General features: G+C 47.8%; 1 protein-coding gene across 4 annotated transcripts in view; it reads right to left on the reverse strand.

Moving 5' to 3' along the window:
• Positions 1-91: 91 nt before the first annotated feature.
• LOC105472723 (URB1 ribosome biogenesis homolog) overlaps positions 92-26,980 on the reverse strand; it is a 79,979-nt gene continuing 53,090 nt past the window's right edge. For 3 of the 4 annotated variants that reach the window (XM_071095612.1, XM_071095611.1, XM_071095610.1), the window contains 13 exons: positions 25,933-26,043; positions 25,483-25,546; positions 22,578-22,749; positions 21,731-21,833; positions 13,517-13,677; positions 12,785-12,896; positions 10,706-10,812; positions 10,028-10,171; positions 8,768-8,877; positions 7,463-7,660; positions 5,899-6,140; positions 4,681-5,280; positions 2,222-3,355 (listed from right to left, as the gene is read on the reverse strand). In XM_071095612.1, coding sequence (XP_070951713.1) covers positions 3,174-3,355; positions 4,681-5,280; positions 5,899-6,140; positions 7,463-7,660; positions 8,768-8,877; positions 10,028-10,171; positions 10,706-10,812; positions 12,785-12,896; positions 13,517-13,677; positions 21,731-21,833; positions 22,578-22,749; positions 25,483-25,546; positions 25,933-26,043 — 2,306 coding nt within the window. In that variant the 3' untranslated portion in view covers positions 2,222-3,173. Of the gene's footprint in view, positions 227-2,221; positions 3,356-4,680; positions 5,281-5,898; positions 6,141-7,462; positions 7,661-8,767; positions 8,878-10,027; positions 10,172-10,705; positions 10,813-12,784; positions 12,897-13,516; positions 13,678-21,730; positions 21,834-22,577; positions 22,750-25,482; positions 25,547-25,932; positions 26,044-26,980 lie in introns of those variants that run through there. The other variant, XR_011622793.1, reaches the window with a different exon arrangement.

Raw genomic sequence — 26,980 nt, forward strand, 5'->3', positions numbered from 1 at the left:
TAGCTGAGTGAACTGATGAAATCAAGCCAACCTGGACACCTCCGTTCTTTGTTCTTCTTAGAGGCTGTCTGCGTGTAGCGGAAAGGGCACCTAGGTCAAGTGCGACTAGAGCAGGAGCATCCTATGCCTTTGACAAAGATTGCAGTGATCCCTCGAGGGCAGAGGTCATCCCAGGTGTTGCTGATTTTATTGAGCACACTTGGCCCGCTTGCTTATGGCTTGTTTGCTTAGGGAAGAGTAGGAAAATAAAATATATGTAAATCCAGAGGAAAACCTGTTTGCTTACTATGCCACTTTACCATTACTGTGTAATGTGTTATCAGCCCTGAGTTCACCTGGTCCTTCTGTACCTTTGTTAGGATGGTGGGTAAGTTCCCATCCAAGCTCCACTGACACCCTCCGGCTCCCCCAGATGTGATGCATCTGCCCTGCCAGGTCAGCTCGCTGCAGTCAGGGGACCTGAGTCTCACCTTCAACCTCCCCACAGCCTTTCAAAGACAGAGCCCAAGGAAGTCTCTCCCCTGGAGGGCAGGCAGCCAACGCCTGTCAGCAGCCAGGCCCGGTAAGCAGGGCCTATGCTCAAACGCTGTCACAGAACACAAAGAGCCCTGGAAAGGTCTCCTTCTGGATGTGACTTTATGTGACAGTGGATCTGGGACCCTTGAAGGATCCAGTCCTCTAGTGCCCAGCAGCCTTGTTCCTGGAGAGGAGACAGCATCACACTGCAAATCCCAGAAGAGCCATGTGTCCCCTACAGCTTTCCGGCAGCAAGTTGGTAGGTTTTATTTTTAAAATAACTGCCCCCGCCCCACTTATTTCTAATTTAGCACTTTATATTTTAAGTCAGGTGAAGACCATGTACCATCTATTCTCCATGGGATGAGATTCCCTTCCTCCACGCTAAGTGACTGGAAAATACATGGACAAGGTCAGGGCAGTGGATTGAGAAGGGAGAACAAAGACAAGCAGGACTGATGAGCTCCAGAGATGCAGAAAAGAAGGTGAGGTGCTGAAAATGTGTCCTCACTTGACTGAGCTGAACTCGGCTTTGGAGCACTTGTTGCCACCTGACGTAGCATGTATTTGACTTGCTGGGCCCTAAGAACCTGGGAGGCAGCTAGGCCTGGAGCCAGGGATGAAGCTGTGGAAATCCATCCCACCTGCTCGATGCCCCTCCCCGCACCCCCAGAGGCATGGGGTTCAGGGATATTCCCCAGACCAGTGTCCTTCCAGCCAATGCCCTCTGCATGAACGAGCAGAGGTGCCTATAACCAAAGGAATCCCCATCGACAGGCCTCGGAGAGGGGGATAAAGATTAAAGGGAACCAGGAAGAGAATGTTCTGCTGGAGCAGTGCTTGCCTGAGTCCAACTTGGATCTAAACATCGGATTTCAACTTCAGGACAGTCTCAAATAACAGCGTTGTAAGGTTTATTTGGGTAGGAAAGGGGGACAAGTGAGGTAACTGATCCTTGCTTTGTAGACAATGCAAGACAATTATTTGTGGTGAAGGGACTGTATGCCAACAAGTGTTACTCATGCTTTAGTTAAAACTTTAAGTCACCTAAAACAAACAATTCTAAAGAACACTGGTAGAAAATAGGGGCCGGGCACGGTGGCTCAAGCCTGTAATCCTAGCACTTTGGGAGGCCAAGACAGGTGGATCATGAGGTCAGGAGATCAAGACCATCCTGGCTAACACGGTGAAACCCCGTCTCTACTAAAAAATACAAAAAAAACAAAAACAACAAAAACCCAAAAAACTAGCTGGGTGCAGTGGCAGGCGCCTGTAGTCCCAGCTACTCGGGAGGCTGAGGCAGGAGAATGGTGTAAACCCGGGAGGCGGGGCTTGCAGTGAGCTGAGATCCGGCCACTGCACTCCAGCCTGGGTGACAGAGCGAGACTCTGTCTCAAAAAAAATAAAAAAGAAAAAGAAAATAAAAGTGTAAATGTTTCAGACAAAACCAAGGCAGCGTGATGTACGTTATATGGCAAATAAAACAGACATGTCCTAGGCCACAGAGCAGACCCCAAGAATGCAGGAGAGTTTTAAAGGAACAGACAGAAATTTTAACTGCGAAAACCACGAAATTTCATGACTGTCAGCTACAACAGCAACGAATATATGACCATTAATAGTAAAGTTCTGACCTTTAAAATAAATGCAGGCCTACGTGGAACAAAACTAGCCTCTTTAACAATGAAAGGAAAACACAAAAACCTTACAAAAATAGACATTTATTAATAAGCATTTATAAAATTCAAAATCCCCTCTTTGAAGTATAACTTTAAAAATTACAGGCTGTCTTCTCAAAGCAGAGGTCAAATCACTTTTACACTTTAAGGATTCAGTGCAACATCTTTTATTTAATAAAATAATTAACAAACATTGGCAGAAATTAACTTACTCAAAAAGTCATACTAAACTTTGTTATGACTTTTTATAGAAAAATAAACTTTATTTATTTTTTTGAGATGGAGTCTTGCTCTGTCGCCTAGGTTGGAGTGCAGTGGCACAATCTCAGCTCACTGCAGCCTCCACCTCCCAGTTTCAAGCGATTCCCCTGCCTTAGCCTCCCGAGTAGCTGGAATTTCAGGCGTGCACCACCACGTCCAGCTAATTTTTGTATTTTTAGTAGGGATGGGGTTTCACCATGTTGGGAAGGCTGGTCTTGAACTCCTGACCTCAGGTTATCCACCTGCCTTGGCCTCCCAAAGTGCTGGGATTAGAGGCATGAGCCACCTCACCCAGCTGAAAAATAAAATTTAAACATATCTCTTCGTTTTTATAAAAAAAAACCTGATACCTTTTGACATTTCAGCTTTAACACACATGAATCTCTTCTGCATTCAGAAGTGCCTCAAACTTGAGCTATTTCCTGTGACGAGCTCCAAGCCCCTAGAGAGGAAGGGGCTGGCCTGGCCTGACGAGGCAATGGATGGGCCTCACGGCCTGGAAGTCCCCACATTCCCTGCAACTCTGATGCGGGGCACACACAGGCCCGAGTTTATCATTTACTGGCCTGTTCAATCAAGTCCTCTCGACTTTTCTTGTCAGAGAACTGAGTCAATGTACTGAACTTGTTGTTTCCCACACCTTCTCCGGAAACCCTTGACTCAACCAAACTTCTTGAGGCTCTGGTCATCAGGGCGCAAGGCGCTGGCCGGCAGGAGTCAAGCATCTGAGGCTGCACTGGCGACATCCTTGCAGAGCACCACGATGGCCTCCTCTTCACTGCTCGGAGCATCATCTGCGGCCTCACACACCATCCGGATGTGGGCTAAGAGGGTGTCAGGCCGCTGGGCCCCCAGCCAGATGTCCTTTATGTAGAGAGACACCAGGAATGCTGCGGAGGCTGAACAAGAGCAGGGGATAGGCCGTCAGGATGCACACCTGCTCAGCTCGAAAACAGGTCATCCTGCCCACAACGCAATGGCTTTGCCAAGTGCCCAAATAAACCGTGCGACAGGCCTGTGCAACCCAAGGTGAGCAGACCGATACAACAACTCATTCTGCCTTTGCTTAACTTTTGTGTTAATCTTTTTTACTAAAAAATTTTTTTCTTTCTTTTTTTTTTTTTTTAAGAAAAAGACAGGTCTCACTCTGTCACCCAGACTGGAGTGCAGTAGCGTGATCTCAGCTCACTGCAACCTCGACGGCCTGGGCTCAGGTGATCCTCCCACCTCAGCCTCCAGAGTAGCTGGGACTACATGCATGTGCCACCACGCCCAGCTAACTTTTGTAGAGACAGGGTTTCACTATGTTGGCCAGGCTGGTCTCAAGCGGTCTCCCCACCTCAGCTTCCCAAAGTGCTAGGATTATAGGTGTGAGCCACTGTGCCTGGCAAAATTTATCTTTCTTCTGATGAACATGTGTGGATCCCCTCAAAAAGCTGTTACAAGACAAGTCTCAGTCTGGTTCTGACCGTCCATGCCAAGAATGAGACTGAAGTTTGAGAAGAACCTCCCAGAATCATTTCCTACCATTTCCTCAGTGGCACGGGTAAGGAGGAAGAGAAAGCTTTGCAGGCAAAAAGGCCCAACTCCCCAACTGCGGCCAGACCAGAGGGTGAGGTCGCCCCTGCTACCAGGTGAGTCCACCCACTAGGCTGCTGGCCCCTCCCTCCCCTGCACCCCCACATTCCTCCGTGAAAGGATAGCCCTCCAGGTTACCACACGCACCTCCCTGGAGCTCTAACGGCCCCCTGGAGCCTGTGCTACTCACTCATTCACACTGCTAGGCTCCTACCTAGTGACTGCCAAGTACACAGACTGCACATGGGCACATTTGTACGCATGTGAAGCTACATGCGCACACACATGCACATACGCAGCTGGCCACACGTGAAACAGAACTTGTCATGTGGTTAATGGTCGGAAACCGACTGCCCCGCGGGGTGGAGGGATGCAAAGGTTCTGCAGTGCCCTCTCTGCACCGTCAACATAACCAGCACCAAAGGTTTCCCCTGCAAGCGAAGACAAAGACTTCCTTCCCTTCACATTCACTGCCCAGTGGCAAGTTCTCTACAACCCCAGAACCGTAAGAGGCCACCTAAACAGGCACAATAGCCAGCTGAGGAAGTCGGCAGAAACCTAAGCGTTCCAAGCACAGAAGTCACTCCTGCCCCAGACCCACTTCTGCATCCATTTCTTCAGCCTCCAACGAAAAAACCAGCCTTACCTCGTGTGGCTTCGTCCTTCTCACTCAGAGAAGACAGGCAGAGAGCTTCCATGGCCGGGTGGAAGGGGCTCCCTGCCTGGCCCTGGGCGGCCACCAGCTGCAGCATGACCAGATTGAACAGGCAGGCCACCTCCTGCGCAGGCCCCGCCAGCCCCTCGGCCCCACAGAGCCGGCTATACAGCTTGAATATGCTGCTCCTCACGGCACCATCCTTAAGGAGGTCAGCCACGACCACAGGGTGTGGCAAAATGTGGCTCTTAAGCCAGCCAACCAGTCCTGCAGCCTCTGCCCTGCTGAGCGGGTGCTCGGCCACCGACCGCAGCACCCAACTGACTGCCACGGAAGCGGCGGCATACACGGGGCCTGGTGCATTGCTCTCGGGGCTGGCTGAGTCCACAGGCTCCTGAGTGGGGTCAGGAACAGGGATCACTGGTCCCCAGTAGGTCAAGATGGACCTCAGGAGGCCCTTGCATGTCTCCAAGGTAGATGCCATCAGCTCAGGGTCAGCCATCTCCTCTGCCTCCCCAAGCCTCCTCTTTCGGCCCCGTGGGCCTTTGGCTCGGGCTGGCACGACAGGCTTGTTTTTATCCTTGAGCATTTCTGTGAAATGCACAAAGAGAAGGTAGTGAGACGGGGGTCCCTCCTGCCCACACAGATCCAGATGTGGGGAGGTGTCAATGGGGGACACGCAGGGCGGCTTGCATGTCCTGAGCACCTGGCCCTGCTCCCACGTCAGGAGCCTGGTGAGTGCTCGATGTTTCACTATGCCTGTCATCACTGTTGTTATAACCAACTCATTAATCCTCACACCGTGAGGCAGGCGCCATTACTGTCCTCTTTAAACACAGGGAATCAGGGCAGCATCAGAGCTTCAGTCCAGGAGGTCTGGTTCCAGTCTTTTCCTTAACCCTGCACTACAGGATGAGGTGGCAGCAAGTAGCTCACAGCCACCCCCAGCCTCTTTACAAGTGGGCACCCTGACACTAACGTAGGTGAAGTGACTTCTCCAAAGACAGACAGCTAGTCAGTAGCTGGGCTGAAACTCAAAGGCTGCCCAGCTCCCCCTCCAGGGCTCCAAGATGGATGTGTCCCATCTCTGAGCCTCATTAGCTTTGGAAATGTGGCTGAGAGGCAGAGAGAGAGGGAGAGAGAGAGAGAGGGAGAGGGAGAGAGAGAGGTGTTGGCTAATCTGGGCCAGTCCTGGGTCCTGACACTTACTCATGAGCTCCCGGGCTTGGCCCTTCTCAATGGCTGCTCTCAGGTCTTCCTGGAGCTTGAGGTCTCTTTCAATGAGGCTCCACTTGTGCAAGAGGACAAGGACGTCCTTGGTGGAAAGCACTGTCTCATTTACAGTGAATCTGTTCATGTCCTTGAAGGCCTGTATAACGGTGGCCCGGTACCTCAGCACAGACTCAAGTGTCCCGAAGAAGTTGGTCAGCTGGATGGGGGCCAAGGTGGGCCTGTTTGGGAGCCAATGTTACAGACTGAGCAAAGGCTGCCTCCCCAGCCTGGCAGGCAGCACTGCGGCAGCCTGACGACATTGCACACCCAGAGGTACACACAGTTCCTGCAGGAACCAGCTTTTCCTGCACAGCAGACATCTAGCATGGGCCCCCAGGATGCAGAAAAGAAAAGTGAGCCACTCCAGCAAGGCACAAAGGGGACCTGGGGTATGATCTGCACCCCAGAGGCACAGAAGCTTCCAGAAACCCTGGCTAAACAGGGTGGCCAAACACACAGCTTGAGTTTGGCCACCTCAAACAGCCAGGGTGCCAAGAGCCTGCGAGGGCTCCACTCTGGGCCTGCCCATTTCCCTTGCTCGCTGACCACCAGTCTGAAGTGAGAAAAACTCAGGGAGGCCCTGGGACAGCGTCATCACCCACGGCCAAAACCTGACTGATGGCCACCAGGAGGAAACAGATCTCCCTGAACTCCAAGAGAGTTAAATCCTGTAACATCGCTTCCACGCAATTGTAAACGTAAAACCAGTATTTTAAATAGCAATTGGTTCTTAGACACCAGCATGTCTTCCGACAATCCCTACATAGGAAACGTTGACTATCCAGCATGGACTTAACAATTTAGTTTTAAACAATACAAAACAAAAGGCCTTGTTCTTTATCAAGACATTTTTCCTTCTGAGACTACAATCCTCTTGCTATCAACCTTCTGGTTCCGGTTAGCATCACTTGGCTCCCAAATCAGAAATAATGAGTGCACACTGTGTATTTTCTGTAACATGGTAGATTCGGAGGGAAATTTAGCTCTTCCGAGGAAACCAAAAGCATGACTCCAAGGGATCAGGTGAAAATACTGAAACATTCAAGAGAATTCATGGACAATGAGTCTTCACAGGCTAATATAATGAAGGCAGAGGCAACCTTGGGAATACCCTGTCTTATGTTAGAGTCATAGAAAATACTTTCTTTCTATGAAACATCACTTGATTCTAGTGTTTGAATCACAGTATCAAGGTAGATGGCTCGCCAGCTAAAAAATGACCTCAAACAATGCATATTCGGGTTTGAAAAGTATGTTAAGTTCTCAAGGCCTTGACAAGAAGCCTTATAAAGTTGAAGGGGAAAGAAAGAGCTAATGAAATAGATGTTCTGACACTACCTACACCTGACACTGGTACTCTGCCCCAATCCACAGCAGGTCACACAGCCCAGCGTTCCCCTGGTACAGCCAGAGTCGTGACCGAGACATGGTGTCCACAGGTGGCAGACCAACACAGCATCCAAGAGGCCAGGAAGGACCCCCTGGCGGGGGCAGGACTCACCTCAGGTGCTTCATGAGCACGACAAGAACATAAAGGAACTCGTTGACCAGGTGCAAGGCAAGCCGCTTGGTGGGCTCCCGGGAACCAGGCTGGCAAGGGCGCTGGCTCTCCCACTCCACTGCCTTATCCCCCAGGTTGGTCACCCACAGTGTGTGGAGCAAGGAGATCACATTAGACAGCAGCGGAGTCTCCAGAAACCTAAAACCAAGCACAGCAGCCTTCAATCTGCCACATCTTGTCCTTTCAGCAGGATCAGACGATCCCCCTCCATAATCCTATCTGCTCATCCCCTGAGACAAGCATAGTCTCCAAGTAAAAACAGGGTGCTTGCTATACGAACGCAGCTTCCACACAGGACAAGGTGCCCCTTCCTAACAGAAGACTGCCCTAAGTCCCTCCAAAAATTCAGCAGCCACTGGGGCACACTAATAAAAACTGTCCGGTTCATGATAACAACTCAATTTCTAAAACAAGCCATTATTAGCCAGGAACATTAGCTAATTATGCCTTTTATAAACCTGAAACAGTACTGAAGTTGATGTCCAAATACACATTCTAATTTTGGATATTAATTTCTTCCCCACACCCCCTTTTTTTTGTTGTTTGCAGATATACTTGGATGTATTACTTTCTTTTAGAGATATTTCAGGAAATACTTAAAAAAATGCACAAAAGGGCCTGCATTCTCCCAGGCTTCTTATAGTAGTTATTCTTTGTAAGACAGAGCCCTCCCGCCAAGTGCTGTCTGCTGTGACAGGGTCTTCATCTTTTCAGTCTCAAACAGCCGGAGAATCAGGAATCATAATAAATCATCAAGTTCAGACCCTTGGTGCTGTTCCTCCAATGCGGGCTCGTCACTGAGGACAGACCCTGCACTGACAGCAGAGCCCTGTAAGCTGTTAGACCGGCCCTCCTGCAACAGACGGCTGCAGCTGCTAAAGCCTTAGCGAACAGGACACTACTTCAGAGCACAGAAGGCTGCTGGGACACCAGGGGAGGAGCCTGACCTGAGCAGAACAGAGCCAGACAGGCTGGCAGAGATTCTGCCAGATGTGAACAGCAGCTGGTGTCTGCTGTCCCATGGCAGACAAGAGACACTCAAGGAAAGGCTGTGAATGGAGGAAAGGCACTTTGGCACTGCCAGGAGCAGGACTGCCAGGCATATGGTAGCATTGGAGAACGCTGCATTTCAGAGAGCATGGATTTTACTGGACATTTCCAACCAATAGAGCTGGCAGCAGACACCATTGTTTCTGTTCCTTTCCTTCCCACCTGACGCGCACCTCGCATGCAAAAGGTACTTACTTGCTTTCAAGGATGTGTAAAATCCATGTTAAAAGGCTATAGTCTCGTATGATTTCATAGGCAGATCTGGCAACCTGGGCAGCATTCTGTAGAATTTCCAGAATCCAATTCTGAAAACCCCAAACAAGAAGTTACTCTTCAGTGAGAAAACCCAATTTACTTGATTAAAGAAACCGTTTTAAAAATGTAATGGTATGGTGCTATTACAGGTGGCGGCTGCAAATGAAGCCTGCTGTGCTAAGTCTGTCAGAGTGGTGGCCGTGTACAAACGTGCCCTTCCCCACAAGTGACAGCCAGAAGACACAGACTTCCACAGCAATCTCTGGGCCCGGGGGATCCCACTTCCATTAATCCATCATCTGGAGCCCACCCACAAGCAAAGCTGCACCACAGAAGCCAATGGCCCAGACGCGCAGCCGCCGGCACAGGGACTACGTGAGGCCCGCCTCCAGGCCAGCCACTGGCCACCAGCCATGAGCCACGCAACCCTGTGTTTACCACCTGGAAGGGAGGACATAAAAATGGGACTGTCCCCTGACGTGTTCGTGGGGTGCTTCAGAATTCTCACATGCCACAAAAAACAAAAAGTTACCATACTCAAATTCAGTTTAATCAAATGGGCTTCTTCATCTTGACTTACTCTATTTACCCACATTTTACATATGAGAAACAAAAGCTGACTATGCTAGAAATTAATCAAAATACTAAAGGCTTTTCCTATTTCCTTCTACCACCTACCTGTAATATCTAGAAGGCACACACACCAGCTCTTGGTTCCTGACTGGTTAGGTGAGGCTGTCTGTTTCAACCTGACTCTTGCTTTCTAAATGAGTTCTAATGGCCCCCAACTTCTGTAGTAGGTGAAATCCTGGTGATTCCAAAGCACCTCAGTCACTGACAGGGGGTTTCTAGGCTTTCTGGCCACTCCGAAGGCTCACGATTAGTGATCAGTACGCACCACTGATGGCCTTCGTATATGCCAAGGGCCATATACACAGTAGGAGGGCCACAGTAAAGAATATGCAGAGGACACACGACACTGGGGGGTCACAACAGTGCAGCCTCGAGTGAATCCACCTGCTCTGCATGCAGGGAGCGGCACAGGCGCTGTCAGTGTCTCACTTCCCCTAACTGAGAGCCAGGTTTAGGTCGGTCGTGTCCAGGCTGGGAACTGAATTCATACGGACTTGACTTCCAAACAAAACCTTAAGAAGCGGCACAGACCTCTCGCTTTCAAATAGGCTTGCGGAACCCATGTACCTGTGCCGCCTCGTCACACAGTGGGCTGTAGAAGAAGGACAGGATGATGTGGAAGATGCCACGGCGGGCACACAGCTCATAGCACTGCTTGTCACGGATCCCCTGCCGCAGAAGGCCAAACACCCACTCCTGCTCCGATTTTTGCTATAACCCAGGCACACAAAAAACCGTTGTTAAGTAAGTGAAAGTCCTTTCATCTGACAACTGTTCAAACACTACTATTTTTAAGTGGCGGCAAAGGTTGTAACACAGCAGCCCTGACCTCCATGTCTGATAATGAAAAATCCCTGATCTCATCTTTGATTCTATTTCTTCAGGTCAAAAATGGAGGATCGAGTCAAGTTTAAATACTGAAGTCAGATAGGTATTCTATGAAAGAATATTTAATATGAATATCTAAAAAAAGAATTTAATATTTAACCCAGTGATTCACCAGAAAATACGAGAATGTCGTAAAGCTCAGGACTCTGAAGCAGAGTTTTGAAGGTGTGGGGCACCATGTAGAAGTGAGGCCACAGCACAGAGGCATTCCGAAGTGCAGGCCTGCGTGGTCACCGCCTGCACAATCGTGTGGGCTGTGCAGCACACAGTATCCATGGGGAAAACGGCAGTAGACAATGGCGGCTGCATAATCAATTCAGGGGCCTGTGGAAGGCCATGAGGACTGTGGAAGCATACCTCCAAGTCGGAGCTGTAGAAGAACTGGTAGAAACCTGGCACTTTGTCCATGTTCAAGTACTCGTGCGACAGCAGGAAGTTGCTGACCTTCAGATACATGTGCTCCTCTGAGAACACAGGCAGACGGTCAGTCACGGCAGGCCCCAGCAGGACGCCCCCTGGTCTGGCAGCACTCAGAGGCCGGCGTTCTGGGTATCAGACATAAATCCCCTCCCAGGAACTTTTGTATCCTGACCTAGAGGACTGGCTCTCGAGAATGAGAACACAATTCGACACCTCAGCTCCATACTGCACACAGGCTTGCTCTCCTGGCTCAGAAACCACTGCTGGACGTTGAGTCCTTCAGGGACCTCGCCACCTCCCCCTCCCCAGCTCCTGTCCTACAGCACAGGCTCAAACCAGCAGGTGGGAAGGCTGGGACTTGGTCACACATCCCACAGATCAGGGCTGACACCACACCAACCTGCTGCACCTGCCTCTAGCTTCTCACTGAAGGGAACCGTCACAGCAGGGGAGGCTCAGACACTGCTGAGTGCCTCTGGAATGCAACAAGGCAGAGGCAACAGACACCCTAGCTCCTGCCATCTCCTATCCTTGGATCACCAATGAGTCTACCCCATGACCAAGCTGCCATGCACACGCCCCACCCCGACATGAGCACCAGTGTGGGACAGAGCCACACCCAGGACCAAAACCGTCATGGTCTCTGCCAATTATTTTCTTCCCCTTCCAAATCTCCAAGGCAAGTAAACCCATGGAATAAAATGAAATGGGAGCAGATGAAAATCAGATCTGAATTCTAATAGCAACTTGACTGTGAACGAACTGTGGGGCCTTGACAAGCTATCTACCCTCGGGAGCCTCAGTTATGAGTGTGGGGGATGGGGTGGAAACAGTGAGTGGGCTGTTCCCTCATCTGAAATAGAACCATGTTATACTAAAAGCACCCTGTGGTCCCTGATGGTACCAACTTTCTATGATTCTTCTCTCCATAACCAAAACCAGTCTTAGAATAAGCTCACTTCTAGTCACAGTATCTCAGCAGTGGTAGCCCCATTCCTGTAACAAAAAGGAGCCTTGTTCTAACAACGTGGGTTATACCTGCACAGTACTCATACACCAAAAGCTTTGTAGCCAAGGACCCGTAAGCCTAAGCATGAATCGATGATTAATAATGACGGTGATGGTGACGGCAGCTATCACCGATGGGTTTTGACTGTGCCAGGCACTTACATGTGTGTGAGTGTGTGTGATCTAGGCCAGGTGTGGTGGCTCACACCTGTAATCCCAGCACTTTGGGAGGCCGAAGCAGGAGGATGGCTTGAGCCCAGGAGTTGAGACCAGCCTGGGCAACATAATGAAACTGTTTCTACAAAAAAATCAACCAGGCGTGGTGGCATTTGCTATAGTCCCAGCTACTCGGGAGGCCGAGGTGAGAGATTCCCTGAGCCTGGGAGGCCGAGGCTGCAGTGAGCCGAGATCATGTCACTGTACTCCAGCCTGGGTGACAGAGCCAGACGGTGTCTCCAAAAAAAGCACCAAAAAAAAGCACCAAAAAACAAAAGAAGTGCGTGATCCTCATCACCCTCACAGCAATGCTAGAGGCAGTGGGTCCTATCATCACCCCATCTTAGAGGAAGAAACAGGCATGGGGAAGTCCGGGACAGTCTGGCTATGTCCACGCTTTTAGCCCCGGGTTCCAATCCCTATGATGTGATCGGCCCACATTTGAACTTCAGTTTGACTTGCTCTCGCTACAGTTTTCTATAGCTACAAGCAAATAGGAATATGCAATCTTTCCCTCCATTATAAATGCTGTTCTGCACTTCGCTTTGTCATCTCATTTTTTCTGGATTTCACCCCACAGGGGTCCATGACGAACTTCCTCACAGCCCTCGTCTATTTACTGTCCAGAGCTGATGGGGACTTCCGGGACTCCTCATCTTCCACGACCATGAGCACGGAGTGGCCTTGAACACAGATGTGTGACCCACTACACCTGTGGGACTAACCCCTAGAAGTGGACTTGCTCAGCCTCAGCTTTCCAGTTTCCCCTCAACCTAATTATGTCAGTGGTACCTGGTTTCAAAATCTGCAGGGCTGCTTTGGCAATGAAGAGAGCCAAGGTAAAAGTGAGTCTCATGTCCTGAGTTCGAATCCCATTCCGGACTACATCCAACAGGTAAAGTAGCTTGAAAACAGAACAGAAAAGGAAAACGTAAGATGAGCGTTCAGAGCTATGGTCAGTCTTCTCTGGTGCAGCCGAACCGGGGCTCGGCAGGGTGTGCCTGCTCCTCATATCCCAGGGGCCACCAAAGACGAAGCTCACAGGAGCAGACACAACTCGCCAGCATCTCCGGAACGCTGTTTGTTTTTATTTTAGGAGTCAGTCATGTGCACAACAGCAGAGAGAAGTCTGGCACCATGCCCCGAAAAGCTAATCTGCTCTTGTTCCTCCAGCACCACGGGGTACAGGTTTCTGAGGTTCAGTGTGTCGTGGATAATAGCTACCTTAACCACTGAGTTTAGACCAAAGAAATACTCCGTAGAATTCAAATCATTTTGTCTACACACAACACAAGAAAGCCTGTACGGAGACACTTTTCTCAGCCTCCACAGGGGGTTGTGGATCAAAGGCAACCTCCGGCATCACCTCCTAGGGGAACAGACTTCTGCTCTTCAGCAGAGACCTCCCGGCAACACGCCACCTCCGTGCTCCTTAGTAAATCCTTCCACCAAACTGGGCGGACAGCCCGCTCTCTGAAGCCCGCAGCCCACCCCCACAGTGGGATGTACACTCTTCCTACTTACCTGGGACTGCTCATGGAACCGTGCCCCCTCCAAGTGTGAGTAGTAGGCCGCCAGGACATGGTAGGCTACGGCTCGCATCTGCGGGTCATAGCTGCTGAGGGCTGTGACAGTTAGGCCCAGAGCATTTGAATCCAAAAATTTTCGACAATCCACCACAAACTCTACAGGAAATAAGATACAGCATGAAACACACACACATTATTATTGTTAACCTGGAGTATGAAATTTCCTCTTGCGTCTTACCAATAGCTACCTGCGCCAAGCACAAGGAATGCAAGTCTCTCTCCAACTCCTCCTAACTTCTGCTGAAGTTAGACAAAAACAAACTCTTCCTTCATGTGGCAATAATGACCATACCTTCAGTTTTTAAAATGCTCATACATCCCAACCAGGATAATTTCATTACTTCTCATAAACACCCAATGAGTCAGGATACTGGAGGTGACACTGAGACCCACTGCGGAGACCCCAGCATGCCAGCGGCCTGGGGAACACAACTGGGAATCAGCAGAGAAAATCAGTCCCCAGCTTCCACCTTGCTCAGCCTTCCACTGCGGGCGTCTGTCTACAAGCATCACCGAGGAAAGCACGTATGGCAGTGAAAGCAGGAAAAGGCAGCTGATGCCAACCAGCCTGACGAAGGACTCACTCATACTCACTCTGCAACCCTAGCTCTTCCTTCAAACGAACAACACAAATCTCACAGAAAAGTGGCTCACCAAGCTTAATCAAAAGCTACGGTCCAGAGAGCCTGTTGGCTGGTATCCATTTGCCATTTGTGAGGCCTAGAGAAGCTGACAATCGCTACAGGAGTGGAGAAGACTCAAAGAGAGAGGGAGAAGGTCAGACACATGAGGGGATGTGCCTTACCACAACCTAGAGGGCTCTCCACGAATCAAACTGAGGACACCTCACCACTCCTTAATAAAAGCCCAGGCTATTTTACAAGATAAATACTATCAAGAAGAACCTTAGAATAGGGATTCATGATTAATGATTAAACTGATCTTGATAATTACCCACAATGATGTTCTCGAGATAGAGTGACCAGTGGCCTAATTGGGAATCAAACACAAGCCAACTGAAATGACTACTCCAAATGAGTAATCATGGAATATACTATCAATAAGAGATAGTTCACTGATGACATTTTTAAAAGTTACAGAAAGATTAAGCATGTTAAGCAGGGACACAGAAGATACAAAAACCTAAAACCAAGCTTCTAGAGATGAAAATGAAAATATCCGAGCTGAAAAACACATTGGATGGTGATATGGTTTGGATCTGTGCCCCTACCCAAATCTCATGTCGAATTATAAACCCCCGTGTCGGAGGCAGGGACCCTGGTGGCAGGTGATTGGATCTCCGGGCAGATTTTCCCTTGCTGTTCTCATCATAGCGAGTGAGTTCTCACAAGAGCCGGTTGTTTAGAAGTGTGTGACACTGCCCCACTTCCTCCTGCTCTGGCATGTAAGATGTGCCTGCTTTCCCTTTGCCTTCCACAATAATTAAAAGTTTCCTGAGGCCTCCCCAGCCATGCTTCCTGTATAGACTATGAAACCATGAGCCAATTAAACCTCTTTTTTTTAATCAATTGTCCAGTCTCAGGTTCTTTATACCTGTGCAAGAACGGACCAATACAGATGGGATTATCAGTGACTAGACACTAGACCAAAAAGGATTAGTGAACTTAAGACAGCAACAGAAACTATCCAAGTTGAAACACAGAGAGAAAAAAAATGAACAGAACATCAGTGTCCTGTAGGTATGTGTAATTGGGGTCCCTGAAAAAAATCTGAAGAAATAATGGCCAAAACTTTTCTAAATCTGACCAAAAAAAAAAAAAAAAAAAAAACTATGAACCTAGAAAGCCAAGAAACTCAATAACATAAAACATTAAGAATATCATGCAAGCATTATTACAAAAAGAAAATCACACCAAAGCACATCATGATCAAATTGTTTGACACCAGTGATTTTAAAAAAATCTTAAGAACAGCCACATGACATACAGAAGAATGAAGATAAGAATGGCAGATTTCTTGTCAGAAATAACCCAATTCAGGGGCCGGGCACAGTGGCTCACGTCTGTGATCCCAGCACTTTGGGAGGCCGAGGCGGGTGGATCACGAGGTCAGGAGATTGAGACCATGCTGGCTAACATGGTGAAACCCTGTCTCTACTAAAAAAGACAAAAAATTAGCTGGGCATGTTGGCGGGCGCCTGTAGTCCCAGCTACTCGGGAGGCTGAGGCAGGAGAATGGTGTGAACCCGGGAGGCGGAGCTTGCAGTGAGCCCAGATCGCGCCACTTTACTCCAGCCTGGGTGACAGAGCAAGACTCCGTCTCAAAAAAAAAAAAAAAAAAAAAAACCAATTCAGAAACCAGAGAAGCAACTTCTTTAAAGTACTATACGAAAAAACTGTCAATCTTGAATTTTATACCCCATCAAAATCTTTCAAAAGTTAAGACTTTTTTCAGACACAAAAAAGCTAAAATAATTGGTCACCAGTAGACTTGAACTATAAGAATTCTTAAAGGCAGTATTTTAAGAAGAAGAAAAACAATACCAGATAGAAATCTAGATCTACACAAAGGAATGGTAGCAATATGGCAAATATCAAATATTTACATTTCTTCTAAAAATAATGACAATTTGAAGCAAAAACAATATATTGTATGGTTTATAGCATACTGAAGTGTAATGCATGATAAGAATAGCAGAAAAGCCAGAAGGGAGGAAATGGATCTATACTGTTACAAGGTTCTTATACTGTACATGCAGTAGTATCATCTCACTTGAAGATAAACTGTAATAGATTGAAGATGTGTACTATAAACCCTAAAGCAACCAGTAAAAATATGCATGCATGCACTCATACACATACAAAAGTTGCAGCTAAAAGTCAACAAAAGACATTTAGAGTCAGATCAACAATCACATTAAATATAAATGATGTATACACTCCAATTAAAAGGCAGAGATGGTCAGATTAGATAAAAAGCAGAACCTAGGTACATGCTGCCTTCAAGAAACCCATTTGCAATATCAAGACATAGACTAAAAGTGAAAGGATGAAAAGAGCATAGTCAGATGACTCTTGGGCATAGCAGTTTAGGAACAAAATTTTCTAATTCTCTTATTTCTACTTTTTTAAAGAGAAGAGTCTCCTTTGTCGCCCAGGCTGGAGTGCAGTGGCACAATCTTGCTCACTGCAACCTCTGCCTTATGGGTGCAAGCGATTCTTGTGTCTCAGCCTCCTGCATAGCTAGGACTACAGGCATGTGCCACCACGCCCAGCTAATTTTCATATTTTTAGTAGAGATGGGGTTTCACCATGTTGGCCAGGCTGGTCTCAAACGCCTGGCCTCAAGTTATCAGCCTGCCTTGGCCTCCCAAAGTGCTGGGATTACAGGCATGAGTCACCATGCCCATCCTAATTTTCTTATTTCTCACAAGTGACTGTTTCTGATAAGAGGGGAAAAGAAATCCAAAAGCTTTAAAAGCACCAAACTAGATAAAATTATATTGTTTTACAAAAGATGGGAGAAATGTATTTAAGAGACACCTACGTAAGTACATAACAAATATAGGTAAATGGACTACATTTGGGAAAGAGAACAGTCTAAACATTTAGTTTATACTCACTAAAAGCAGCTAATACTCAGCTGGCTGGGATATTTTTAGTAATCACTGACATTCTAAGACAAATGGATTTTCCACGTGTCCATGAGGAAAAGTCAGTTTTCTGTTTTGTGCTCATCTCTGCTAGTCTATGAAAATCTTGGCTTTGTAACACTTATGGAAAAGAGCTGCCCTCAGAATGTTGAAAACATAATAGGCTATTTAAAAATATTTATAAATGCCATTCTCTTTGTTTCAAGAACCTCATGAATAGCAACTTGGCCTTAACAGACCTTCAGATCAAAATGGCTTAACCAGGACAAGTTATCAAGGATTAAAACTAAAACTGCCCCAAAACTTGGTGTAATGGCTCACCCAGCAACTTGGGAGGCTGAGGTGGGAGGATTACTTGGGGCCAGGAGTTCCCCTGGCAACACAGAGAGATACAGTCTCTACTAAAAAAAAAAAAAAATTAGCTAGGCATGATGGTGCACATTTGCAGTCCTAGCTACTCAGGAGGCTGAGGCAGGAGGACGGCTAGAAAGGAGTTTGGGTATACAGTGAGCCATGATTGTGCCACTGCACTCCAACCTAGGTGACAGAGTGACACCCTGACTCTTAAAACAATGTGCCCCAGTTTTAGTGGGCTTCAGTAGCAGTGTAACTGTGCTGTTGGAGCATCAGAAATCTTCCTTACACCTCTTTTTTCCATAATATCCCCCAGAGGCACCCCACTGGGCTAGACTCATCACAGTGAGAACAGTCAGAGGAACCCGCGCGCTCTGGTCGTCTGGTGATGAGGCTCAGAGAATTGCAAACGGGGCTTCCTGCTCTGGCTGCCTTGTGGCATGTGTGAATTATGAGCTGTAGATTTCAGCCCAGTTCTGTTGAGGACAAGAGTTCACTGTGGAAAAAGCATTTGTCACTGCCATTGCTAACAGCCTTGGTTGGCCCTGTTTCTTGGCCAAGGACTCAGAGAAGGAAAGCAATAAGGTTAAGAAAACAGGTTCCCACTTCCAGCAAAAGGCTGAAAACGGAGCAGTGAGACTGTAATTACTCTCAAGACTGGCAGCCACATATAAAAATTAATTGTATGATCAATTTAGGATTATAGTTAGTTTAGCAATACCTGGACCAGGTGCCACCGCAGGAAGTAAAAACATACTGTTCAGAACTTCTGCTACACTCTGGGTAGCTGAATCGCACAAATATAACATGGGATAAATGCAGCTTGGCAGAAAAGATTGCATCATGTGTATCGCCATTTACATTAAGATCAAATACAGGATGCTGGCCCCTTCTAGGGAGGGAGGGGCTTGAGGAGCTGCTTACTGTTCTATGCCCTGATCTGGCTGGTGGTGTCACTACCACTGACTTTTCTATATGTCACACTTCAACTATTTCAGTGCCAGGAATCTGCCTCTTCCAACGAATGGGTATGCTTCCCTTCAGCAATCAATGAAATCTGTTTAAAAACCAGGCCTCCATTTTTTGTTCAGGATGACAAGATGCCCAGAGCAACATCTAATAAACGTACTTTTCGGGCAGTGGTTTTTTGTTTCTGTTTTTGGTATATCCATTTCCCTCTCCACCTCTATACCTTTTGAAACGTTCTACTTTGATATGAATTTTTTGTGTAAATTTTTGGCTATTGCAATTCCTTTCCAAGATTGGGACAGACAAGTTCTGCAATTTTTTTACCTATATTAAACCAATAAAACTTAAAATAGATGTATTTGGAAATTTAACATAAGGCAACTGGTACCTGGTACATTTTCCTAATTTGAAAGACCATTTACTAGTGACAGCTCTTCAAAAAAGTCCTCCCAGACCAAGGGGGGGTTGGGGGGAAGTACACTACTCAAGATTTCATGAAAATTAACATTCTGATTTTGCTATTAAACATTTTCCAAGCCTTTTTCTCCTGAAAGCTCTATTGTGAGACAGAGGACAGACTAAATGATTTGTCATAATTCACTAAAGTTAAAATGTCTAGTAGTCTTGCATTTTTTTAGAGTACGGAAACTTTATTTCCATGTTTGATGAGTAACAGACTTAGCCAGCGCCACTGAGGCACAGGGGAAATCAGAAGAGCTTCCTGGCCACAGAATAGGAGATCTGCTGCAGTTAGCCTGCTGCTTAAAATCGCCATCAGGGCAATTAAGATATCCGTTTGCTATTACCGTAATCTGACATTTGTATGAAATGCCTTCTGCTCTCTTGCAAACAAAATCTAGCTTCAGCAACAAACCACAGTGCTCACCAAGGGGAGCTAGAGCCAACACAAAGGCCTATTGATGGGAAGATCTCTATGAAATCCCAGCCTCTTTGATCTTTTTAAAAGGGATACAAAGGGCACCGATAGAGGACTGGTAAATCTATTCAGAAGTAGGAGCATTTGTAGAGAAAAGAAAATTTCAAGTTTAAAAAGGAGGAAAACAGGATGAATAGTAGAACACGGTCTCCCCAGTGCACCTAAATCTCCCCAGTTGTGAAGTCTGGGAGTCCATTCAGGGATCGTGCGAACCAGCACAGAAGCAAAATGCGTGCCCCGACGCCCCCAGCACACCCCACTGGGAGCTCAAGCTGCACCTTGGAAAACATGAGGAACTGCAACAGTTCTCCCTCTAGAATGAGGAAACTATGGCCAGAGGTAGGGCAGGAAGCGGATTTTCCCTGTACACCCTTCAGCACCTGCTGAATTTCAAACTGTGAATCTATTACCTAATGTTAAAAATTAATGAACTTAGACTTCCCAATTCTGGCAAGATAGACACGCTTTTTCCTATTCTTCCTATCAAGCAGAACGAAAAATACTGAGCGTCATGTGTAGAACAAATATAAGATGATTCTGGAAGGTAGAAAGAAAGCAGACCAGACAGAGACCTTGAGACCCAAAGAACAAGCTAGTGCATTCCGGGGTTGTCTTCTTGCCTCATCTCTCCTAGACTTAGAGCTCAAGTCAGCAACCTGGAAACGTCGACAGGCTCTCTTACACACAAAGGCCACAACAAAAGTCTGTTCTAACAAAAAAAAAAGAAAAAGAAAAAAGGCTGCCTAACAAAGCAGAAAACTTTGAGACAATAATGGCGATACTTCAGCCAAACACTTTACTGTGCCCCACTCCCAGGCACATCAGCAAAGGTGGAGCCTAGACTCCCAACCCTGCCAGGCTGGAAGGAGGAGCCCCAGATCCCCTGCTGGGGTGGCATCAGAGAAGGCCAAGGAGAGAGGCAGGATGTTCCTCTCTTGGGCAGTGACAGTACACTCCTCCTGACCCCACTGGGGTGTCAGAGGAAGCCGAGCAGAGAGCAAGGACATTCAGCATGCCCAGCAGTGACTCGGTGGCCCCGACTTCTACTCGTCCCCACCAGGAAAGACCTGCGGAGGCCCAGTGAGCAGCTGAGACCCCCATCTGTCACAAGCTGGACAGATGGACTTTTCAACACACGGAGGCTGTAACAACTGACAACAACAGGTGAAGCAGTAAGAATCGGGACCCAGACCTCACACCTCACAGAAAAACGAGCTCAAAACAGATCACGGGCTTAAACGTAAAGAGTAAAACTAGAAACGTTTAGATAGAAATATAAGAAAAATTTATCAGGATCTAGGGGTAGACAGAGTTCTTAGATGCCAAGAACATGATCCATAAAAGGAAAAACTGACCAAGTGGACTTCATCAAAATTAAAAGCTTTTGCTCTGTGAAAGAGCCTGTTAAGAGGATTAAAAGATAAGCTATGGATTGTTAGATATTTGCAAACCACAAATCCTTTCAAGGACTAGTATCTAGAATATATAAACAACACTCAAAACTCAATAGTCAAAAAAAGAAAGACAAAAAAAAAAAAAAAAAATCCCCAAATGCAATAGTTAAAAAAACAAAAAACAAAACATCCCATTAGAAAATGGGCAAAAGGCATGAACAGACATTTCACCAAAGAGGATATGTAGACAGCAAATAAGCCACAGGATGTTCAACATCATTAGCCATTAGAAAAATGCAAATTCAAGCCACAATGAGCTATCCTGCACACTGTCAGAATGCCCCCAACCAACAGACCTGACCAGCCTGGGAAGATCAATCTCAGTGTTTCTCAATGTGTGTTACATGTACGTGTTTCTTTCTCTCTCCACAACCCATTCCACCCACAAGAACTCCCGCTCTGAGGCTACTAGACACAAAACATAATTTCCAAAATGTATTTAAGCCAAGAAAAAGGCAACCTCAGCAGGCTGACTCATTTTCAGGAATAAAATCTCTCATTTCTGTTGGTATTTGACCAGTAACTAATGAAAATGCTCATCATTAGGAATTAGGGAAACATCAAAGATAATCGGACATTCCCAGATTTTAAAATTACAATTTTTTTTTACATCACTGTATGTTCAAAATACTAACTGACTTTGCTGAAAATCACTGGAATGAACAGATGAGAGGGTGGCTGAAGATCCCTTAAGAATTATTTCCAAGATTCAGGTCCTCATCTGGTAATTGTGGCAATAATTACCATAATCAACCTGACCTCTGAGAAGTCACGCATAGCAAACGCATAGCAAGCCCTGACCCCAGAGAAGGCTGTAGTTACCTGGCCTGGTCAGCTCACTGAAGAGCTGAAGGAGAAAGCAGGGGTCGTAGAGGCCATCAAGATCCACCCTGCTCTTGTCTTTGAATATCAGCTCCTGTGTGTCCTGAAAGAGCCAAAACCAACAAAAATGTGTGATTCAACCTCACGAAGGTAATATAGGTTGAGTATCCTTTATCTGAAACACTTGGGATCAGAAGTGTTTCAGATTTTGGAATATTTGCATACATAATGAGATAGCTTGGAGATGGGAGCCAAGTCTACCAACACACAAATCATTTGGGTTTCATATGCACATAACATACATAGTCTGCAGGTAACTTTATACAAGAATTTAAGATAATTTTGTGCATGAAACAAAGTCTCTGTACACTGAGCCTCAGGAAAGCAAAGGCGTCTCTATCTCATGTTAGTGCTCAAAAAGCCTCAAATTTTGGAACGTTTCAGATGTGGCATTTTCAGATTAGAGATTCTCAACCTGTATGGCGTAACTGTTTACCCACTATTGCCAGAGCTCAAATTATTTTGAATATTTAAGGGCATAAAACAAAGTACTTCTTTAAAAGCAGTGCCTGTACATGAAATGATAGGATCCTTGGGATGTGCTGCAAAATCATCTCCTTGGGGGCAGGGGAGCAGAGTGGTATAAACAGAACAAACGTGGCCAGTGCAGATCATTGTCGCAGCTGGGTGGTGGGCTTATGAGGGTCTGGTTTCTGTACCTTTAAATATGATAAGATTCTTACTTAATAAAATGGTAAATAACAAGAAAAACGAAGCTGAGGGTGCAGATGGAGCCCCTGCGGCTGGGGCAACGGGGTGGGTAGGGAAAGAACAGCAGCAGCCGCACCTCAGAGGGCAGCAGCCTCCGGTTCTGGGGGAAGTGCAGGATGGTCTGCATCATCCGATCCCGGTCCAGCAGGCAAAGGATGTCCCCGACGCTCGGCTGCTGCCACAATGACCTGCCCAGGCTCCGGCATGTCTTATGATGCTCCACAGCCGCTGGGCCCCACAGCAGCACCCTAGAGCCAGAAAAGGGAAAAGAGACTGGTCACAGAGCCCCCCGGGAACAGAATTCATCCTGATAACAACAACAGGCAGTTGTCAGGCCGCCAGTTCACACCAGGTGCTGTTCTGAGCATGTGACATGTTACATCACTCAATCCCATCACAGCTTATGTGAGGGTGATGCTGAGGGTGGGTGAGTGTCGGTGATGACAGAAGCTGGTGTCTACTCAGAGCTTATGATGTGCAGGCCTATTCTAAGTCCTTCACGTAGATCAATTCACTCAATCTGCCCAATGGCTCCATCAGGTGGGCACTATTATTATCTCCCATGTTCAAATGGGGCAAAGAGGTGCGGAGAGGATTAAGCAAGTTGCTCAGCTGCTCACCTGCCCAGATGGTATATTGCAGGGCTGGGATTCAAACTCAGGAAGTCTGGCTCCTGAGTCCATGCTAGACCACAGCAGCAGAATCCTGATCTCTCACTGCTCACATGTGGCCACGACTGAACCAGGTCTGCCTACACTAGCCTTTCGGCTACGCCCACCATGTGTATGCTGTGGACAACCTTCACACCACAACCTCCACCACAGCTGTGAGAGGCCACCTTGCCTTCTTCCTAGAAAATGACTCTAGCCTAGCGCTTCCGCCAACTCTTCTCCTCCCTCCCCCATCCACTGCCCCGCTGCTGCCAGGCCGCTGCCCAGAGCCCAGCTGTGACGAGGACTGCTTCTCCGCTGTCTCCTGGATGGAATGGAAATGCTTCTGTCTGGTACTTCCACCCTCTACTGCCAATTCATTTGGCCTTCCCATTGCCTGCTTCCCTGCACACATCCGATGACCCCGATAAGCCGGGCTACTCACCCTTTTCCCAAATGTCCTGATTTTCCACCTCCTGCATGCTGTTTCCTCCTCCTGCTGTCCCAGGCCCCTCTGCCCACCTCACCTCAATTAAATCCCTCTGACTTGCCAAATGCCAACCCTGGCACAAATTGGTCCTGAGCACACAGAGCCTGGCTCTTGGTGCTTCTGTAAGAGCTGGTTTACATCTTGGGGCGTGAGTCAGCTGCCACTTTAAAAATGTTAAATTTCTCACAGTCTGATACCCTCAGCAGACAGGAAGACTGTATCTCATTCCTGTAGGTTTTCCTGAGAGCACCAAGCCCAGCGCCTCCAGGCACTCAAGTAACATCTATAGAGCTAAATACTTCTAAACAAAATTCTTCTAAATACAGGTTTGCTTCTGTGCGAGTCAACAACAGTCACTAACGTTAGAAAAGGAAAGAATCATCCTTTCAGGGATGCTCGCTGTTCACCTCAGTTTCTGGCAGGCAGGCAGCCCATGCGCCAGGCACACCGGCAGACTGCCCGCTACTGACCGTCGGGAGAGCCACCACGGAGCGTCCAAGGTCCCCAGCGCAGCACCCCAAGCTCAGGCCTGCTCCCTCATCTAAGGACGGGATGTTTATTTTGTTTGCGGAAATGCTCTGTGCCCTTTAGAGCCACAGAGCCAGTGAGTGACAAATCCTTGATTCACTCTTCCCCCGGGAGCTGAAACTAGACTCCCTTCACAACCAGCCCCATCTGCGACTCCCAGGGCAGCCTTGCTTGGCTCTCTCTGCTCTCTGGGTTAGAGGGTGCTCTCCTGCAGAAATGGGGAGCTGGACCAATGCTGCACTGTGATAAAACCCGCCTCCGATTTGCTCTCCCCTCTTCCTCACATAAGGAGGACTGTTCTACTCCAGAAAGGACATAACTGACATAGCACCAGGTCTGACGTCAGAAGAGCGAGGCTGGCGCAGGAGAAAGGAAGACAGTTTCTATGCAAGCCCTGGGCGTTCTTAAGAGACAGAAAAAAATGTTTTCATTTCCTTTTTCTTTCTTTTTTTTGTAGTGGGGAGGGTTCAGAGATCGCTTCTGAGCTGATACAGTTCTTATCTTTAAACAAAGTACTTTGAAGTGGAAATCATTTTCTCCTCCCTCCGAGCTCTCCTGAAGGATCTTCCTTGGCTCAGTCAGCCCACCTCCTGGCTGAACACACACACACACACGTACATATGGAGCAGATGTTCCGGTGCTAGTCCCAAATGGCAAGGAGAAAAGAAGACTCTAGGGCAGCAAAGGGGATCCAAAAGTGCATTCTATCAATGGCACCTTCGATCAAGCTCCCGCTGAGGTGCGGCACTTGTAAAGGTGAGGCAGGGCCCACAGGGAAAGGTGTTACACTCAGCCCTGCAGGACCAAAGCCCAACTGACCAAGAAGCTGGGAGCCCAGGAGAGGCCGACGTGCACACACACACCTACCCACACACATGCACACACACACAGACACAAGCACGCATGCACAAACAAAAATAGAGTAGATTTTATGCATGGTTAGGCCCCCTGACACTTCCCCTGAAATCCCTACGGCATAAGTCAATCTACCTAAAGGCATGAGGAGAAAAGTTTTCAGAAAAATCAGCCAAATGAGACACCTCAGCCTAGCCGCCAGTGAGCCTGGGGCATTTCCAGATGGACAGGCACCCATCAGTCAGCTGGAGTGTCCCTGCCCAGATGCCTTATGGCATGAGGCCAAGCTTCCCCAGAGCAGCCTATGCAGAAGCCGGTGTGAGTCAGGGGAGTGCTGCCTGCCTCACTCTTTCCCTGAGAACCAAACTGGAATGAGAGAAAATCTCGAGTCTGGAGCTCGCTGTGTGGAGAGGGGGCTGAGACCTCAAGGCCTAGTCCACCTCTAGCTCAATACTCACCTGAAGTTGATGAGGCTGAGCTTGTTCCGCTCATATGCTCGAAGCAGAAGTAAAATCTTCTGATCTACAAGTCAAAGCAGGATCGGTTTAGAAAGATGAACCCCTGACACCCTCCTGCTGCTCACACCACCTGCCCTCATACCCTCCCCTGCTCAAATGGCCCGGTCCTCACATCTTCACCCTGCTCCCACCGCCTGCTCTCACTCCCTCCTCCTGCTCACATCCCCCTGGCCCTCATTCCCTATGTCTGCTCACACCCCCGGTCTTCATTCCCTATCTCTGCTCACATCCCCCGGCCCTCACTCCCTATGTCTGCTCACACCCCCGGTCCTCACTCCCTACCCTGCTCACACCACCCCCACCCTGGCCCTCACTCCCTCCCCGTTTACAGCCCCACCCCGGCCCTCACACCCTCCCCCTGCTCACACCACCCAGCCCTCACACCCTCACCTAGGACACTGAGAGTGGCGCCATAGGCCCCGAGAAGCACGGCAAAATGGCTGCTCTCACAGACAGAGGGGCACATCTCCACCACTGTCAACATCAGGTCCACCAGCGCTTCTGCAAGAAAACAACCCTGAAACACACGGCATGGTGAAGTAGACACCCTGAACACCAGCAGCGAAGAGAGCCTTCCAGGGAACACCGAAATGCTGGAAATCTCCCCCTCTGAATAACACTGGTGTGTGGACTGCCATCTAATCCCTTCCCCACTTATTTCTGTTATCATTATTTTCTTTTTTTGAGATGGGGTCGTGCCACGTTGCCCAGGCTGGTCTTGAACTCCTTAGCTCAAGCGATCCTCCTTGGCGTCCCAAAGTGCTGGGATTAGAGGCATGAGCCACTGCGCCCAGCCCCCCACTTATTTTTCAATTAAGACATCTCCACAATCACCTTTCTTCCTAGGCCTTTGACAAGGCTGAATTCAGCCCCTGCACACTCCCCCTCCCAAATGTTAAGCCAATACGGATTTTCAATCCAGCCGTGTTCTCCCCATGACTGTGCTACGGAAGCCTCTAGTCTGTCTACTCTTGCCTGAATTGAAGGGGGCAGCCCTTTTTAGTTTTTCTACTACTCATACCAGTGATGTGGCTGATGGCTGTCTTCGACTTATTAATAGCAGTTTATTACAGTCCGGCCCTGTGGTGATTGCTAATACTTCTGGGTGTGAATTTTATGTCTAAAAGGCGTGGTTTCAAGAGGGCGGGAACCCTCGGATTATCTTCTCTGACACCCGACCTGTGAGCACTAAAATGAATGAATACTGACTGAATTAGGGATGGAGCCTAAACTTAGACTTTTGAAGTTCTTTACCACCGAACTGTCAATGGGCAAGTTCTAACCATTTTTCCTTGATAAAAGTTTCAATCTTCCTGAGCAGAAATTTCATGCAACTAATCCATTTCTCTCAGGTTAGACACCCACACTTTTTTCCACACTTGACTTCCCCTGTCCCAGATTTTAACATGAGCCCATGATATGGCACTAAGATCTCAAA

Source organism: Macaca nemestrina, chromosome 4 (genome assembly GCF_043159975.1).
Source record: "Macaca nemestrina isolate mMacNem1 chromosome 4, mMacNem.hap1, whole genome shotgun sequence".
NCBI lineage: Eukaryota > Metazoa > Chordata > Mammalia > Primates > Cercopithecidae > Macaca > Macaca nemestrina.